The sequence below is a fragment of the Fundulus heteroclitus genome, unplaced genomic scaffold (genome assembly GCF_011125445.2).
Source record: "Fundulus heteroclitus isolate FHET01 unplaced genomic scaffold, MU-UCD_Fhet_4.1 scaffold_46, whole genome shotgun sequence".
Taxonomy (NCBI): domain Eukaryota; kingdom Metazoa; phylum Chordata; class Actinopteri; order Cyprinodontiformes; family Fundulidae; genus Fundulus; species Fundulus heteroclitus.
In genome coordinates this window covers 1,414,371-1,434,331 of record NW_023396879.1, presented here as the reverse complement: position 1 = coordinate 1,434,331, position 19,961 = coordinate 1,414,371, and the positions used below count along the sequence as shown (strand labels likewise).

Here is a 19,961-nt window from a genome sequence, read left to right as displayed (position 1 = left end):
AAAGGGCTAGGCCAATCATAAAGTAGAAAAACACCTTCACACTCCATGTGGAACTTTGTGCAGTGGTGTTCACAGTAATGATGGATAAGAAATGCAAGGGAGGCGCAGAGAAACTGCGCGAAAAAAAAAAACGAGTTCTTCAAACGGACGCTGCGAAATGTGTCAAACTGACTGACATGTTCCCAACAGCAGGCCCTTCATCTGCTCCGGTGTCTGATATCATGTAAAACATGGTGGTGGTTGTAGTGGAGGCGATGGCGAACCGAGCAGTGAACATGTCAGTGCGGCTGCTGCAGTAACAGAACCTGCGGTAAGCCGGACAGTTTTCAGAGCCCCAAACTATGTAATGATGATAGTGTGACCTCAGGTACCGTTTCTATGCGTTAGACCCTCTTTGTACCAGGTCAAGGAGGTTGCAAAGAATAACAGAGGCACGGTTTCCCATTAGATATATAATTTATTAAATATACAGGTACCAAGAAACAGAAATGAATGTATTTTATGGTACACAAAAACTAACTAGTTTAAAAGTGAGCGCCTATGCTGGTCTGGAATCCTGCTAACTGTAAAGAAAAGTTAAAAACCCAGTTGAATTAAGTAGATCCCTTGGGAGGGGGGGGGAGAACGACTACAAAACACAAACTGAATACACCTTAGTGTTCCCCAACAAAAACACACTCACTCCAAAAACCCTGGTGCATATAATAATACAAAAAGAAAACAAACTCTCCTCCCACTAATCCCCTTAACTCAATCTGAATAAAACCAGCGCAGGATCCAGGGACAGCATAGGGCCCCCGGTGGGTCGAACCCGGACAACAACCAAAGAAACAGCAAAACAGAACTAAAATTCCAACTGAAACAGGTCAGCCTGCACACAAAAGAAGTCATGTTAAAAACAGCACTTTAAACATCCAGATAGCCTGCAACTGTCAATTTACCTCTAGTCTGGAAAAACCAGTCCACGGTTCGGGTTTGCCCACAAAAAGAGTTGCCTAAAATAATCAAAAGGAAGGATTAACCAAATCATTCTGCAGCAATCTCATGCTCAATGATAGCCATACTTTACAGGAATCCTCTGCCTCGAATGTGCTTTCCTTACCCCTTTTGCCCCCTTTTAACTGGAAAGGCTGATTGCCTCTCATTAAACCCCAGCTGCGCACGATCCGTGCGTCCTCCATATATGGCAGGAGGGAGAGTGTGCAGCACTATGCTTCTGGGACAGAATGCCCCGGCTACAATCGGATAAACCAACCAACCCCTTGATGAATATGATAAAATAACATAACCCCCCCCCCCCCCCCCAAAAAAAAAATAACTCCTGTAAAAATTGCCCACTGTGCTGCTACCAGATTTTACAGTGGCTTAACATGTTCTCAGATGCTTATCATCTCCTTGGGCTTGCTTACAAGTTCTTGCTGACCCTTTCCCTTCCCAAGTGGCCTGTTAAAGAACCTTCTCTACGCTCAAGTTCATCAAGTCCAGACTTAGGAGCAAGCTGTCTGCAAGCACGCTGGAGGCATTTATGTTGATGGCCACTGAAAAAGACATCCTCATGGTACTGGACACAGACACAGGATAGATAAGGTGGCTGAGAAGAGAGGGTTGCTGACAAAGCTGCTCTTGTAAATTAGTAAGGTGAAAGGAACTTCTTAAATTTATTATGAATCATAATAGTACTATTCTGTGCAACATTTGTCTAATCTTTATTCCTTCTCATCCTCTCTGACAGGATTTCTACATGTTTCAAATGGTTAATTTTGTCATTGGCATCCTTTTTTTACACAGTAAGTGCACAGTAGTCCAATGTTAGACTGAATAGATCTGATGAGCAACTTACAATAACTTCTTATGATGATGTAACGTGATATGTGTGATTGACCGTGACTTTTTTTTCTCTCTCTCTCTCCTTCATTCCCTGATCTAAGAATTGTTGCTGTGCTGTGGTGGAGTTTACATTTTACAGTGTTAATAAATTAAGATTTTGGAAGTATTTTAAGTGTCCACTCTCACTAATTTCCATTAACCTGGCCTCAAGGTATTGCACAGTTGGTATACACATTCAGTACACAAAACAAATGTGGTGGGCCAGTCTAGTCCAAAATGCCAGGGCCAATTTTTTGTCCCAGTCCACCCCTGTGTCTAGTCGGCACGCGCTCCCTAGGATCTTGCGCTCCAGGTTCCTGCGTCTCAAACAATCTTTTTTTTTTTTAGTTCCTGCGTTCTTAAGTTCCCAGCGTGTTCACACGAACAAGTGTGAAAAGCTGACAGCTTTGCTAGGGCCGGGACAATGCAGTCTTTTTGGGCCCCCCCTCTACACATTCCGCCACACACACACACACCAAAAAAAAGTCAACTTAACTGTATACTTCATGCCCTGGAAATCTCTGTATTTTATACTGGATATTTTCAACCCATCTATTGAATTTAGTGCACTAGTTGATCTTTTCCTCATAAGAGAACAGCAGCACTGCAGCCAAAACATGGCCTTTTTTGACCTGCTGTATATTAGCCAGTCCCTAAGCTTGATGTATCATGAAACTGTTGACCTTTCGGGTTTTGTGATTTTTATTTTATTATTACAATTAAATAATAATAATAATAATAATAATGTTATGATCATAGTGTTTTTTTTTCCTAATCCACCTCTTATTGTCAAAAACAGGAAACTAAGGAACCAAAAGTTCAAGAACACTGGGGAATCAAGGGACTGGAGAACACTGGGGAACCAAGGGACTGGAGAACACTGGGGAACCAAGGGACTAGAGAACACTGGGGAACCAAGGGGCCAGAGAACACTGGGGAACCAAGGGGCCAGAGAACACTGACGTGCCAGAGCACAACCAGGGCGCGGCACATCTGGGAAAGGTACGGGCGCTTGACAGCGCCAGGGGAAAGAGCGGGCGCAACACAGCGCCAAAAGGAAGGAACGGGCGCAACACAGCGCCAAAGGGGAGGAACGGGCGCAACACAACGCCAAAGGGAAGGAATGGGCGTACACAACGCCAAAGGGAAGGAACGGGCGTACACAACGCCAAAGGGAAGGAACGGGCGTACACAACGCCAAAGGGAAGGAACGGGTGTACACAACGCCAAAAGGGAAGGAACGGGCGCACGACAGCGCCAAAAGGGAAGGAACGGGCGCACACAACGCCAAAGGGAAGGAATGGGCGTACACAACGCCAAAGGGGAGGAACGGGCGTACACAACGCCAAAGGGGAGGAACGGGCGTACACAATGCCAAAGGGGAGGAACGGGCGTACACGTGAGGGACCAAAACCTAAAGAAAAACTATGAGACTAAGCCAAACAGGGAGACGAGGGCAGGGGCAGCTCAACTAATAAACAACTAGATAACTAAAACTAGAAAAAAGAACACAAAAAATCTAAGGTAAAACTAGAATTCAGAAACAAAACACGAAAGACTAAAGACAAACCCAGAACAATAGAACTGAGCTGAAAGAAATAAAACCCCAAGCAAGACAAAAACTCAAGTAATCTAAGCAGGAACACAAACCGAAACTAAAGAACTCTAAGAAAAACTCTAAGGAACACTGAAAAAACTCTAAAACCAAAGATTTTTAAGTAACTCAAAACCCCAGGGCAAAAATAACTCAAAACAACAACAGAAACTAGAGAACTAGATGTTCTCTAGTTTCAGATCTGGATCTGGAAATTAAAGCTAAACTAGGAAACTAAAGATCTAAGGCAGGAACTTGAGCACGCAGACAGGAACTTGAGATCACAGACAGGAACTTGAGAGCGAGGATCTTGAGACGCGGACAGGAAGTTGAGCACGCAGACAGGAACTGAGACGCTGACAGGAACTTGAGACGCTGGGCTGCGTCGGAGGTGGGCTCCGCGGAGAACGATCCCTCCAGCGGAACTCATCCAGCGGCGAAGGCACCCACGGAGACATTTAACTGAGGCGGAGCAGATCCTGCCAGCTCCTGCATCGTGACTCTGTGCGTGCTCGGGTTCACCCTGTGGCTGGCTTGTACTGTCATGATTTTGTCGAGGGTGAACCCAGACACAGCACGCACACACAGAGTAGGATTTAAGAGAGTTTATTGCAGGTGGATGGTAGTGACATGAGGAACCAGAGTTGTTACCAGACGGAGGTGAATGATGCAGGAGCTGACTGGCAGGTACAGAGTCCACGAGACAGAGAGGAGCTGGGCTGCTGCAGGACCAGGGACGAGACCAAGATGAAGACGGAGAGACTGAAGCCAGCAGCGCAGCCAACAAAACCAAAACTTGACGGACCGGGAACCAAGACGGGGAACAGGTGCAGGCGAACACGAAGGAGAGCAACAAACACTACGAGCCAGCGACGAGGAGACAACTGAGGTGAGTTTATAAAGGGAGCCTGACAGGTGATGGGAATAAAGACTAATTAGAGTGGGTGTGACTAATGGCTGTGGGAGGGAGAGCTGGGTGAACTACAAAATAACCAGAGGCGAGACAACTTAAACCATGACACTTATATCTTTCAATCCTTATGTAATTTTGTCTGAGTTGTGTGCACCTCCCTGTTGCTTTAATCCTATAATTTTCCCCGTCGTGGGATAAATAAAGGATTATCTAATGTTATCTTAAATAACACTTTTTAATAGGATATATGTACTGCGTTCTTTCAAGGTCTTAATTACATTTTCTGTATGGGCTCCAGTAACATATGATATATAATATCTACTTTGAAAGTTAACATGAACTGCTGCTGAAGATGACCACTCTTATCTACCTGGATGTTCTCTGGAGAACTGAAACGCCTCAGTCAGTGCTGTCAGTCTGTGGGTCTGTCGGGGCAATGAGAGAAGTTTCCTCTCCTCTCCGTTTCTGTCGCTCAATGTTTTCTTGCTCATGGTTTTTCACGTGCTTAGATAAATTGGTTGTTTCCACTGAATTTAAGCGGCTTTTTACAAAACATACAGCTTGATTTCATTTAAGGTATTAAAATAGAGCCAAACGGCCCTTCTGTTCCTCTTCACGTTTTTCTGCTCCTGCAGTCTCTCTCTCTCCGAGTCTAAGCAGTATGGAGACAAATTTCTGCCAAAACGTTGCACACAAAAAAAAGTTTTGCACACAAATAAAACTTGTTTTGCACACAAAAAGATATGTTTCACACAAAAAATTGTTTTGCAAACTGTTTGCCAACCTTGCACTCAAAATATCATTTATAAGTTTTCCTCGAGCACAAAACGGTCTCTGCTCGCACAAAACAGCCTCTGCTCGAGTACGAAACAATCCCACTACCGCTGCGGTAAATTTGAGCCAAAAGTCACGTGATGCATTGAGTTGTTGTTGTTGTTGTTCAGACTTCCCGACAGCAGGGGGCGCACCCGAAAGAAACTGAACCGCGCCGGTTTGGCTAAAGAAGAAAAACGTGACATCACAGCTAACAGCATTAGCACCCCACAGGTAACTTTCAAAGCTTTCCCGGTGAAAAAGTAATAGCTCACTGATAGATCATGTAAGATTTCAGTTAAAGGCACTGTTTAGTTTTATCTCTGATCTAAAAATGCTGTGTAACGGACTTTTGAAAAATAACGTATTTAAACCATGATTTAACTCTCCTTTCAGAATTCAACGTGTTTGGAGAGACGTGTGGTGCGCAGGAACAAACATATACAACAATGTGCTGCACTCAGGAGAGGACAACAATTCGCTTGACCTGTCAAACATGTTGGATAACTTCTGTTGTCACTATTTATTTATCCCAAGACTACAACTAAGTTTTCACACCATCAGCAGTGGCTGAGATGACCATTCACTCAGAACTGAGAGGAATCTGACACTTATGGGAGATGGGAAGCATCCAGCATGCTGTGGTAGAACCAGAAATCACAGAGGTAAGATGGATTTTTTTTGTGCGTGCTATTATACAGTTTCTCACAATGCATATATTTCAAACCAGAAATTAATTTATCTGATCATTCCAATACAACAAAACATCGAAAACATCAGAGAGGTGTCAACTGTTTTCTTTGAAATGTGTTTATTATTAAAATAATTAATGGATTTTGGAGTCTTTTTTTCAATCCTTAGCTCCATGAATTAAATTATATTCAGTAAGTTGTAGCAACAGAATCATGGCCTCTTTTTTATTCTCTATATATCTCCATCTTTCTTGCAGGGACTCTGCCTGCCTCATATTGACAGTGGACTGCTGGATGACCCACACTGTGGAGTCACTATTCCTGAAACTGGCAATGTGTTGAGCCCCGAACAACTGGTAGCACTGAGGGCAGCCATGGATGCACTGGGACATTCTGAATCACACGGTTCATATATATATATATATATATATAAATATATATATATATATATATATATATATATATATATATATATATAAATGTTGCTTCTGTCCAGTATGACCAACACTTTACGAGTTTAATCTTATTTTGGTTACCATTGTTGCAAAAGGTTTTCAAGTAATAAAATCTAGCCAGGAAAATGTAACTAAGTTAGTGTATTCACTGAATAAAAATGTAGAATTGCTAGGATTGTGACAGTAAATGTGTAAGGTACTGTATAAACCTTTTGAGAATGCTGAGGTTATTGAAAAAAAGGGGCACATGACCCCTTTTTTTACTAAAACTGAGGATGCAAACATTGTGAGACAATTAAACAGTCCTTTATTTTCCACATTGCATAATAAACATACCCTTTGATAAACTCTTCATTTCCAATTCTTACCAATATTAATCAAAGTGAATACACCTTTTTCACAAGGATTGCTTTTATTGTTGAAATTAAGACTGAAAGAACTCCATTAATTCTCCAGGTTTTTCCCAGTAAACAATCCATATATTAACAATAAAACGGGCTGTATTAAAAAAACTGGCTGATGAAATGGATGAAGCCAAAAACAGGACTATGAAAAACAATTTCTGCATGTAAGACTGTCAGGAAATTTAGAACAATCTCAAACCTGGCCTTTTTTTTCCTAACTTTTTTTTTTTAGCCTAAAGGGCTCCACTAAGAGCTATGAAGGACATGCTGCAACAGTTACTGATCAAAGTAGTTAATACTGGGAACTAAAACGGTTACATATTAAGTTATTTTTTAACAAGCCCAACTCCTCATGTGTTTAAAGATTCCATCAAATCCTGAATTGTTCAAGTCTTGGTAGTCTCGTGATGGAAGTCGACCTGGTAGACTACCAGAGTTTATGTAGGAGCCTTCCATCCAGCCCAGAACTTTGATGGCCTTCACCTCATCAGTGGGTGCTGGAAAACAGATATGTGTTATTGTTATGTAAAGGATAATACTGTTAAAGAAAAAAATAAATCACCACTTCGATGAAAACAAACTTTTCAAGAAAATATCTGCTCATGTGGCTAATTCCAGCTGTGGTTTTTGCCATGGCCAAACCAATTTTATTAAGTGCACAACACATATTTGCAATTGGGCACAGATGACCTCATTTTTACTTTGAAGAAATTAAGGAGTTAGAAAGGTAGTGAGATATGATCTAGATCTGCTGCTATATGCTTTACTTGTAACATTCATATTTATGTTAGAAAACGCAATTTTTAATTAATTTCCTTACCAATTTTCATATAATCAATATCCACTCGTTGCAATTATTTTAAATTCATTAAGAATTCGTTTTGCACATAAGCATACATGCATTGGTTTGACAGTTTTAGGATAAATTACCAAATCCAAACACCAATTTAGATTTACACCAATAAGAACAATAGACAGTCATTTGAAAACAACACAAAAACCACATGATAATCTGTTAACAATGCATTTATCTGGGTATCCACTCAGGTACTATTTATTTGACACAGCACAGTAAAAGCAGAAGCCAACCACAGTGGCTGCATTACAAAGCAAAAGTTGTTTTAGCATGGCGTTCAACCTAAGGCAAGCTTTCATGTTATTTGCTCTAAAAAGTAACATGGTCCCTTACTGTAACATAGCAGGGCCTTTAACTGAAATCTTACATGATCTATCACCATAGTGAGCTATTACTTTTTCACCGGGAAAGCTTTGAAAGTTACCTGTGGGGTGCTAATGCTGTTAGCTGTGATATCACGTTTTTCTTCTTCAGCCAAACCGGCACGGTTCAGTTTCTTTCGGGTGCGCCCCCTGCTGTCGGGAAGTCTGAACAACAACAACAACAACTCAATGCATCACGTGACTTTTGGCACAAATTTACCGCAGCGGTAGTGGGATTGTTTCATACTCGAGCAGAGGCTGTTTTGTGCGAGCAGAGAGCGTTTTGTGCTCGAGGAAAACTTATAAATGATATTTTGAGTGCAAGGTTGGCGAACAGTTTGCAAAACATTTTTTTTGTGTGAAACATATCTTTTTGTGTGCAAACAAGTTTTGTTTGTGTGCAAAACTTTTTTTTGTGTGCAACGTTTTGGCAGAAATTTGTCTCCATAAAGCAGCAGCAGCACGGTTGTTTGTGAGAAACAGCTCAGTGGGCGGGCCAGGCTGAGCCTGCGTGCTGATTGGCTGGCGCCGCTGAGCCATGTAGGAGAGGGGAGCGGGAGTAGCAAAGTGCCGTGACACAGACTACTGCCGCTGCAGTGAGCCGCGCTGACTGACTGACACTCTGGTCAGTCAGACTGTCAGTTTTGCCTGGGCCCGGGACAACTGACCCGTTTGTCCCCCCCCTGTTGGCGGGCATGCGCCTTAATGCAAACCTGGACACAAAACAATATGTTCATCTAACATATTAAATGTTATTGCCTGAGCCCTGACTTCAACAATCTGTCCATTTGAACAAGACTATCCCACAGGGGGCAAAGGCATCTTCTCTTGTTTTGCTGTAGCAAAGTGGGAAAGGTGACTACTTCCAAGATGGCAGCCTAAATTCAAGTCTATGTATGTTACTCCCACAACCTGAATATTAACCAATGACTGGTAAGTAAAGTTGTTAGGCCCTTGACCACTTTTTATCTCAACTAAGCTTTTTAAAATAAGACAAAATATGTTGCAATGCCTCTGATAACAATGGAATAATTTTAAGATCTATAAATTACTGCACCTTTAAAACAGTTTTACTGTTTTTGGTCTTTAAAAACACAGCTTTAACATATTTATAACAAGTTCAAACGTTTAACAGGTTCCTCACAAAGATCCCTAAATATAGGTCCTTATTCAAATTAACACCATATTGAATAAATTTTTTTTTTAACTTAGCTACATAGTAATGAGTAGAAACATCCATAGATTCAGAACAGAAACATTCTGTTACAGATGACACTAAACTGCCAGGCATTGAAATGTAAGACACATGTTTGAGAATTGCTTTTAATAAACTGAGAAATACTGATGACTATACATTCATATGTCAGCTAACTTGCATGTAATGATTACATTGTAGAACTTCCAGGCTAATATGAAAGTAATCGTGGACAAGAATATCTGATTGTGAAATTGCTTGAAGGAGGTTTTAATTAATGGTTGACAGTATTGATCTGGATGAGAACAATAATCACACTCTGTTGGGTTGTGCTAGCTCTCTAGAAGGGGTGACTTAGTGAACTATGAACAGTTGGCTGCTGATTGCCTGAGCCAAGATCACATTGAAAAGAGCCGCCCTGTCAAATCACCTCCTACTTTTCTACCTTTAACATTCATACAACTACAGAATACAAATACATTATGTACAATTCAAGATAAAGAAAAATGCTCAGGACTACAATAGGTAACAAACAGTAACCATGTTGCACTTTTTAAAATCATGAAGGGATTAAGCAAATATGGGTGGCGTTCACATCCCAGAGATGAAACATAATTCCAAAAGGCATGTTTGCAATAAATCAACCTCAGACATCATTAAAACACACATTACATCCACAGTGAAATTTGGTGTTGGCAGCATCATGATCTGGGGTTTTCTTTAGGGAAATAATTTTTGTCAGGGTGGGTTGAACTATAAACAGCTAAAAACCAGTCAACTTTCATGAAAGAGAAGTATATCAGAATCAGAATCAAGTTTATTGCGAAGTAGGTTTGCACTTATCCAGCCTACTTTATATATATATATATATATATATATATATATATAGCTACATACACAGTAGACATATAATTTAATACTTTGACGTCACATTAGCTCAATCATTTATCCAAATGAACAACAGAGGAATGACAAGAATGTAATCTCCTAAAACCCTGAACATCAAATCTTTTATAGTTGTTCAGATGACTCCATCAAACCATGAATAAGCAGAAGTAGAACTTGTCATCTAATGATTTAACTGACCTGTATGTTGTGTTTAGCTAATTTACAACAGTCATTGATTTTAATATGTATCTGAAGAGTGAGGCCTCTCATCACCATGGAAACATTTAAGAAACTTTTTCCCCACATCAGACACAGAAAAGGCTTCTCACCTGTGGGTTAGCATGTGATCAGCCAGATGACAACTGTTTCTGAAAGACTTAGCACACGCTTTAGAAGCATACAGCTTCTCACTTGTGAGTTCTCATATGTCTAATCCTACTAGCAGAGGAAGTAAAAGATTTATCACACACCTTACAATGATAAGGCTTCTCACCCGTATGAGTTCCACTGTGATTAATCAGGCTACCTTTAGTGGAAAAACCTTTTGCACAAGTTGGACAGGAGAAAGGCTTCTCACCTGTGTGTGTTCTCATGTGACCAGCTAAATGACTACTAAAACTGAAAGATTTATCGCAGATTTCACAAGGGTATGGCTTCTTGCCCGTATGAGTTCTTATGTGAATATCCAGCCTACTTTTACTGGAAAACCCTTTTGAACAAATTGGACATGAAAAAGGCTCCTCACCTGTGTGCGCTCTTATGTGACGAGCTAAATAACTACCAGTGCTGAAAGATTTATCACAAATTTCACAATTGTATAGTTTTAGGCCCATATGACTTCTTATGTGAATACGCAGGTTATCTTTAGTGGAAAACCCTTTTGAACAAGTTGGACAGGAAAAAGGCTTCTCACCTGTGTGCGTTCTCATGTGAACAGCTAAATGACTACCAAAGCTGAAAGATTTATCACACATTTCACAAGCATACCGCTTATCGCCCGTATGAGTTCTTATGTGAATATCCAGCCTACTTTTACGGGAAAAGCCTTTGGAACAAGTTGGACAGGAAAAAGGCTTCACCCTTGTGTGGGCTCTCATGTGAACAGCTAAGTGACTACTATTACTGAAAGATTTATCACACATTCCACAGTTGTATGGTTTCAGGCCCATATGAGTTCTTTTGTGAATAACCAGCTTATCTTTTCGAGAAAAACCTTTTGCACAAGTTGGACAGGAAAAAGGCTTTTCACCTGAGTGTGTTCTCATGTGAACAGCTAAATGACTACCATTGCTGAAAGATTTATCACACATTCCACAAGCATATGGTTTCTCGCCCGTATGAGTTCTTATGTGAAGAAGCAGGTTACCTTTTCGAGAAAAACCTTTTGCACAAGTTGGACAGGAAAAAGGCTTTTCACCTGTGTGTGTTCTCATGTGACGAGCTAAATGACTGTTAATGCTGAAAGATTTATCACACATTTCACAAGCATACGGCTTCTGGCCTGTGTGAGTTCTCATGTGAATATTCAGGTTATTTTTACTGGAAAACCCTTTTGCACAAGTTGGACAGGAAAAAGGTTTCTCCCCTGTGTGGGCTCTCATGTGGACCTTTAACTGACTTTGCCAGGGGAAACCTTTTCCACAAAGCACACAGAGGAAAGATTTCTCTCCTGTATTTCCTCTCATGTAATTAGTCAAACATCTACATTTAGTGAAACATTTACCACATACTTCACAAGGTTTATTGGTCTTATGTCTTTTTAGTTTTGAACCATTATTGTGATCTTTGGTTTTCGCTCGTCTTTTTTTATGCTTTAGCTCTTCATCTGTGTTTGATCCTGACTCTTCTTGATTATTATCCTGCTGATGCTGCTTCTCACCTTCAGGAGAGTCTGGATTGAGAAGTTGGTTCATTTTCTCTTCTGGTTCATTTGTGTCACTTTTTAAATCCAGAGGAGTCACCTTAAAGGTGCCAGCCTCCTGCTTCTCTACAAGCTGCTCCTCATCCTCATTACTCCAGCGATCCCCATGTTCCTCTTTAATCTGTACAGGCTCTGGTTCCTCCTTTGTCACGTTCATCTGTTGCAGTTCAGGTTCAACTTGAAATAGTTTGTCACAAGCAGAAAACCCTACAAAGGTTTCTGTCTCCTGCTTAACAAGTTGCTTTTCATCTGGAAAGATACACAGTCCAAGCTGTTCTTCTTTAATTCCTTGAGGTTCTGGTTCTTCCTCTTTCATGTCTTTGGTGTTTGGTTCCTTCAGGTTAATAATGAAGTTCCTCTCTTGGCCACTGGCAGATTGATCAGCAAGAACCTTCCAAGAGAACAAGAGGGTGTGAAATGTCTGAGGAGTGAAAAACAGAAGAAATTAATAAGATTTACAAAGTAAAGTGTAACTTTAATTCTAACCCAGACAATGTCACTGCCTCCTCATCGACATGCTTAATTGAAGCTCTGATAAAAAACACTCCACACAACTAGGTTAAGGTTACAAAGTGTAGGTTCCACAGTAACTCTGCTGCCAAATGGTTCACTACACTTCATCTCTAAATATCTTCCAGGAGGATGTGGGTCTAGGTAGACATGCCCTCCTCCCTCCATCCATCCTCTTCTTATCCGGGGTCGGGTAGCAGCTTCAGTAGGGAGGCCCAGATGTCCCTCTCCCCAGCCACCTGGGTCAGCTCCTCCGGGGGAATCCCAAGGCGTTCCCAGACAAGCAGAGAGACATAGTCCCTCCAGCGTGTCCTGGGTCTTCCCCTGGGCCTCCTCCCGGTGGGACATGCCTGGAACACCTCACCAAGGAGGCGTCCAGGAGGCATCCTGACCAGATGCCCGAGCCACCTCAACTGGCTCCTCTCTATGTGGAGCAGCAGCGGCTCTACTCTGAGTACTCCCCGGATGACAGAGCTCCTCACCCTATCTCTAAGGGAGAGCCCAGATACACTACGGAGAAAACTCATTTCAGCCGCTTGTATCCGGGATCTCGTTCTTTCGGTCACGACCCAAAGCTCGTGACCATAGATGAGGGTAGGAACGTAGATGCCCTCCTCCATGTGAATGGAAACATTAAAACTTGGGGTCCTAAAATCACCTCTGACCCATCTTCTTCAAAAACATGTAAGCAGCTGCATTCAGACAGAAGATGGTTTCACTCTCCCTGGTTAGTCAAGGTCAACGCTTGTATATTTTCTGTGTGACACTGTAAATGTTTGGGTTACGTCAGCCGATATAGCAGAGTGAGAGGAGGAGGTAGGGCAGATTCAGAGGAGACCAGGGCTGTGGGAGCAGCCAGGGGTGTGATTACTTTATCTCTACTCTGGTTCTCAATACAGTGCTGGAACTTGATGGTATCAATGTTTCCTTTTATTCAATAAATAAATGGGGAATCAGTTATTGTTATTCCCCACTACACCCCATTGATTATCAGGGCTGGTACCACCTCAGCCCTACAAGATAGACTTCAACGGCAAATAGCTCAGAAACACACTTATGGCTCCTGAATAGTAGTTTTGATCTCTCCATTGGACATTAAAATTAACAGAATCCTGCATATCTTCTACTTTAACAATGTTGTTCTACATTTAAACAGAAATATTTGTAATCTCTGATTTATGTGATTGACATTGAGGCTTAAAGCTGTAATTGTTAATCCTGTTCAGAAACACTATTTGTCATACTGGGTAAATTATGTACTCAGAAAAAGGAGGTCAAAAATTAGATCTCTGTGAAAGCTGCAGCACTGTGAAAACTCCAACCAATCCTGTTAATTGAAGAAGGGCAGGATAGCTCAGAGTTTTGTTCCTGTTCTCTTTCCACCCAGAGCTCAGTCTAAACTTTGCCTTCTGCAGAGCTGTTTCAGCTTCTTTCACAGCTTGTGGCCATCAGTAATTATTCCTGCTGCAGTTCATTTTAACAGAGCAGCAGGAAGAGCGATCAGAATTTTAAATAATTTTTGGTATTAACCAGTGGTGAAAGTAATTCGGTATTGTCTAGTACTGAGTACACATGAGGCTATGGGGGAGAGCTGCTGCCAGATAAATCCTTCATTCAGAACCAGTCATGGCTGCACATTGGATCAAAAAACAGATCCGCTAACCAGATGCAGTCTAAAAAGCCACTTAGTCTGTTTATTAGTTTTGTTTTTATTAATTCTGCATTTTTAACTACATGAGTGCCTTTCTGTGCCTCAATGCTCTAACTGATCCTCTCCCCTCCCTAAGAGCCAGAGGCTTTTATCAGTGTCCAGCCTTCAGAACATGAACCACTACATTTAATGTTCTTCCACCTGTAGCAAAATTTCCCAGTTAAAGGTAATAGGAGAGTTAGTTGTTGTGTTTCATGCTATGTTGTTAACGACACAGAACCAGTGGTGCTTTGGTGGACTGCTGTCTTGCACTTTAATCCAGGTGCGCAAAATTAAATTACATGTAATTTACGTGCACAGTTTTAAGGCAGTTGTAACATCAGGGGCTTCAGCTCAGACCCTTCATCCGCTTCCCTCTAAATGAGGCCTTTACACTATTTATTTATTCATTTTCCCCCACTTTTTATTCTTCATACACAGCGCACCAATGGGGGTGAAATCTGCCCACCTGGCCGCCTCACACCGGTATCATTAATTATAAATTATGCTCATAACAGACATTACCAACGTTTTTTTTTTCTGCAGTCACTTAGGAACCAGTGAGAGGCAGAGCATTGAAAAGCTGTGCCTATACTCAACAAATCTGGGGTTGCAATACATAAAAAGTGCTATATTTCCAATAGGATTTAAGACTATTAGTGGGCTAAAAGCGAAGCAGAAAGTCATTATTCCGTCCGCTACGACCACAAACTAAACGCGCTCAGAGAACAACTACAAATTCAGCATTCAGCTTGGTAATTACGCACCAGAGCTCCCTACGCCATAGAGGAGATTTGTCTGGTCAGCGCAGAGACTGAAATGAGAAATCTGTTGTTGTGAAAGATGATGATGAAGGTTATAAACTGTAACAGGTTACAAGTGCGTGGAGCTGAAAAGAGGTAAAACAGCAGCTGGATCATGCATGAAGACGCAGCGTGAACCTCTGTGTGCTTCAAGTGTTGCAGCTGAGGAGAAAATGGACCGTAGAGGCTCGATGAAACTCTTGCCTGATTCACCAATGAGGATATAGATAAACAACTTGTAGATTAATTATAATCAGGGGTGTTTTGATGGCCTGAATGTGAATCTGATAATTCATATTTTGCCTTTCATAATCAACTGCAAGAGCTGGTCCAGTGTTCCACGACCCTCAGCAGGATTCTTGAGGGGGCATGGGAGTTTGCCCAACCAGTCTACATGTGTTTTGTGGATCTGGAGAAGGCATTCGACCATGTCCCCCGGGGGATCCTGTGGGGGGTACTCCAGGAGTATGGAGTACCGGACCCTTTAATAAGGGCTGTCAGGTCTCTGTACGACCGGTGTCAGAGTCTGGTCCGCATTGCCGGCAGTAAGTCGGACTCGTTTCCGGTGAGAGTTGGACTCCGCCAAGGTTGCCCTTTGTCACCGATTCTGTTCATAACTTTTATGGACAGAATTTCTAGGTGCAGCCAAGGTGTTGAGGGGATCCGCTTTGGTGGCCTTAGGATTGCGTCTCTGCTATTCGCGGATGACGTGGTCCTATTGGCTTCATCAGGGCGTGATCTACAGCTCTCACTGGAGCGGTTCGCAGCCGAGTGCGAAGCGGCCGGGATGAAAATCAGTGCCTCCAAATCCGAGACCATGGTCTTGAACCGGAAAAGGGTAGAGTGCCTTCTCCGGGTTGTGGAGGATGTGCTGCCCCTAGTGGAGGAGTTCAAGTATCTTGGGGTCTTGTTCACGAATGAGGGGAAGATGGAGCGGGAGATCGACAGGCGGATTGGTGCAGCGTCTGCTGTGAAGCGGGCGCTGTACCGATCCGTTGTGGTGAAGAGAGAGCTGAGCCAAAAGGCGAAGCTCTCGATTTACCGGTCGATCTACGTTCCTACCCTCATCTATGGTCACGAGCTTTGGGTCGTGACCGAAAGAACGAGATCCCGGATACAAGCGGCTGAAATGAGTTTTCTCCGTAGTGTGTCTGGGCTCTCCCTTAGAGATAGGGTGAGGAGCTCAGTCATCCGGGGAGGACTCAGAGTAGAGCCGCTGCTCCTCCACGTCGAGAGGAGCCAGTTGAGGTGGCTCGGGCATCTGGTCAGGATGCCTCCTGGACGCCTCCCTGGTGAGGTGTTCCGGGCACGTCCCACCGGGAGGAGACCCAGAGGAAGACCCAGGACACGCTGGAGAGACTATGTCTCCCGGCTGGCCTGGGAACGCCTTGGGGTTCCTCCTGAGGAGCTGGCCCAAGTGGCTGGGGAGAGGGACGTCTGGGCCTCCCTACTGAAGCTGCTACACCCACGACCCGACCCCGGATAAGCGGAAGACGACGGACGAATCAACTGCAAGATTTCCTTGTCAAAATCAGGGGGAAAAAGATTGTATTATGTTGTTGAGCTGTATTTGAAGAATTTCCGCTGGCAAAGCAACAATATTTCCCCCTTTTTAAAAACTAGTAATATTCTCAACTCAACATTATTTATAGAGTCTAAAAATTAGTAATTCAGAACAAAATAAAATGTTAAAGCTAGCTAAATGTAAAATAAAATACAGATCCACAAAAAAACAAAACTTCAAAAGCTAACATCTCAAACTGGGTTTTAAGAGAACATTAAACCCAGAAAGTGAAATTGCCTTCCTGATATGTAAAGCTACTTGAATCCAGAGTTTTGTGCAACAACAGAGAAAGTACGGTTATTTCTTTGCACTATTTGTTTTTCGGATCACTAATAAAAACTGATCTGCAGACCTGAGCAAACGAGAGGGAGCGTGTAGATGAAGCAGGTCTGACAGATCCCTGGAGGCTTGGCCATGAATATACTTAACAACAAATAAAACAATTTTAAAATCAATCTGAATGTGAACAACTAACCAATTAATTGCTGCTAAAACTGGAGAAATGTGCTCTAATTTTCAGGTAGCAGTTAAAAGAAGAGCAGCAGCATTTTGGACCAGCTGCAGTCTGGACAAGAGTTTTGTTAAACCCAGATTAAAGTGCAGTGCAGTAATCTAAGCAAATTATAATTAAGATAGATTAAAGTCTTTAGTCGGCTGTCTCAGTTTGAAAAAAAACTGGACTTGATTACAGATTTTAACTGAGCATCAAAGATTATTCTCTAGTCTCTCAGGTCTGAAGCAGTCAGTGTCAGATACTGACTTTAAGGTCCCAGGTCAAAACTGATGTTAGAAACATCAAAGCGCCCAAACAACATAAACTTTTCAGAAGTTTATTTAAACAGCCACTATTTTCCTTTTTATTGTCATAAAAGTCTGACTGTCTTCTGTCTAAACCAGAAGGCTAAACAGTGGTTTCTTGTATCTGACTCCCAATGGACGGAGTAAAGAGAGAAGAGGCCAAGCATGGAGCCTTGAGGCGCTCCGCATGAGTGGTACTCTTTAATAAAATATAATAAAAAAGCAGTTCTCTATTCTTTAAAAAAAAGGAGTTTAATAATACCTTAAATAACTAAAAAGTACTTTATTCAGTATTATTTTTACATTTGAATTTTTTTTCCTGTTTTAACCCACTAACTGAAGAATACTGCGGTAAAGTTAGAATTTCACAGATTTGGCTTTTCTGGATCAATAACTCGTCGGCAGATAATTTCTTCTACAAAAGCGACACCTGTCTGCAACCACAGCAATGCAGTCAGTGAGCTACAACCATAGTTTTCTCAAAACGAATTGCGTTGGACTTTATGCAGAGCTCGCTGCTCCGCAAATGCTTAGGGACCGTCTGCAAGTTGCTACACCAGAAGAATAATTATAGAGAAATATGTAACAGCGTCACCAAGGAGAGGTGTATTATCAATCAAATAAATTCCATGTGTATCTGATCTCACAGCTATCATACTACATTTATTGGATTGGAAAATAATACATTACATATTTTTTTAGGAAATTCCCAAAGCCTAAACGGCAGTAATATTCAAGTCTCTTTACGTGTAGGATACAAAAGAAATCCATTAAAAATAACTGTTTGCTCTATAGATCAAAGAGCTTTGGATAAAGGGCTTTCATTTTAATCAGATTTTATGATTTAGATAATAACTACAATGTGAAAGTGTAGGTATTATTAGAATAAGTATAAAATGAGCGATAACTACAGTATAGATCATAGTAGTGCCACCAAACTCACAGCACACATAGGCTCATCTGGATCATACTACAACTCTTACTTTGGAAAATGTGCATAAGTCTATTATTATTATTTTTTTTTTTTAGATTTTTTCATTGTTATAAGCATGTAATCGCCATTAACTACACTATAGATTATTGTAGTGCATTGCTGTGGTTGCAGAGGTGTCGTTTTGTAGAAGAAATCATTTGCCAACGAGTTATTAATCCGGAAAAGCCGAATCTGTGAATATCTTTTTAAGTTTACCGAAGTCTGAACAATAACTCTGTGACACGTGTTTCACTTCTACTACTTTAAAGTACTTTATTACTTATTCAGTGTTATTATTATTTCAGTCCACTAACTGAACAATAACGTTCACGTTAACGTTTGGCGAAAATTAACATTATCTCTTAACTTTCATTAAAAGCTGATAGGTCTGGTTAAATTGTTGTTAAATTCATCTTCTTACCGTCAGACTCGCTTTTGTTCCTCGGAGAAAAGCCTCCAAACAGCCCAGAGTCCAATAAGTGTCCAGTGTTCTCAATGAGAAGTCACTTTTTCCCTTTTCCTCTAACAGGAAACTTCTCTGGCCGTTAGCTTCTCAGTTAGCTCTGATGCTAACTGCTCCCTCGCAGGCTGTCGCTTCTTCTAAAACGGAGACAAATAGCGGTTAAGACGAGCTGCACATGCTGTCAGAGTCTAGGAGGCTTTAGCTTTGTCTCTTACCCAGTTCTCTGGTTGGCAGCTTAAGGCCTCACAAGACAAGTCTAAGGTTTTTTGGCCACATTAAAGTTGAACAGAGCTGAACTATGAATGAGCCACTTCTTTATCTTCTTCTTCTTCTTCCTCTTGTTTAATGGAAGATTGTAACCTTAACTTTAGGTGCATACCGCCACCTACTGTGCCGGAGTATATAGCACGGTCAATATCCATGCGATGATTGCTTTATTTATATCTATCTTTATATATCTACATGTCTATATATCTATCCAAATCCATACCCTTTAAATCTTATAGTATAATTCTATAATCTTAAAATATGTAATAACTTTCTGTATTTCTTTATCCCCTCTTGTTGTTCCTATTAATCCTTTCAAATTTCATTCCCTTCCTATTTGTCTTGTCTTTTGTTTTAATCTTATCCATCATATTTTCTACAATATAATATGTTCTACATTTTCTATTACTTTAACAGGTGACAGTCCGAGCTGGAACACTGCAGTCCACACAGAAGTTGATGTAGTCCGTGATGCACTCTGTGAGCCCATCTATGTCCTCAATGTGGGGCTCACAGAGTGCAGGCCAGTCAGTCACCTCAAAGCAGGCCTGTGGTGCCTCCTAAGCCTCCTCCGACCACCTCCTCACAGTCCTTGTGGTCGTAGGCTTCCTCTTCACCAGAGGCACATAACATGGTTTAAGGTGAACCAGGTTGTGATCTGACCTGCCCAGAGGGGGGAGAGAAGAGGAGATGTATGTGTCACCTCTACTTCTTCTTTAGCCGTTCAGATGTCAAAAAATGAGTTTGTTTTACTGATGGCAAGATGTCTTTATTTTTCTTTGCACACAGTCTTTACAGGCTCATGATGCCGCCGTCTTACAGCTTGACATGCCTCCTACGCCACCGTCGAACTGAAATACAACATAAACTTATAGTAACAGCAAGACAGTAAACAAAGAAAGTTATATTAACATACCAAAAAAACATACCTCGC

At 41.5% G+C, this 19,961-nt stretch overlaps 2 protein-coding genes and 1 long non-coding RNA gene across 7 annotated transcripts in view; 1 reads left to right on the top strand and 2 right to left on the bottom strand.

Annotated features, from left to right (window-relative positions):
- The first annotated feature begins 5,377 nt into the window (after nt 1–5,377).
- Nucleotides 5,378–6,289, top strand: LOC118560624. The gene is made up of 3 exons (XR_004929480.1): nt 5,378–5,420; nt 5,583–5,851; nt 6,136–6,289. It is a non-coding gene; the product is annotated as an uncharacterized LOC118560624 (long non-coding RNA).
- A 3,913-nt stretch (nt 6,290–10,202) lies between these two features.
- Nucleotides 10,203–19,961, bottom strand: part of LOC110367534 (gastrula zinc finger protein XlCGF57.1) — a 28,540-nt gene continuing 18,781 nt past the window's right edge. Inside the window, exon 3 of the transcript XR_004929473.1 lies at nt 10,203–10,301. The gene's annotated coding sequence lies outside the window, so the exon portion shown is untranslated. The remainder of the gene's footprint in view (nt 10,302–19,961) is intronic.
- LOC110367535 (gastrula zinc finger protein XlCGF57.1) overlaps nt 10,299–19,961 on the bottom strand; it is a 28,427-nt gene continuing 18,764 nt past the window's right edge. The window contains exons 1-3 of one of the 5 annotated variants that reach the window (XM_036131878.1): nt 18,976–19,123; nt 18,719–18,897; nt 10,299–12,380 (exon numbers count right to left, since the gene is read on the bottom strand). In XM_036131878.1, coding sequence (XP_035987771.1) covers nt 10,446–12,275 — 1,830 coding nt within the window. In that variant the 5' untranslated portion in view covers nt 12,276–12,380; nt 18,719–18,897; nt 18,976–19,123 and the 3' untranslated portion in view covers nt 10,299–10,445. Of the gene's footprint in view, nt 12,381–18,718; nt 18,898–18,975; nt 19,124–19,961 lie in introns of those variants that run through there. The other 4 variants (XM_036131879.1, XM_036131880.1, XM_036131882.1 and 1 more) reach the window with 4 other exon arrangements.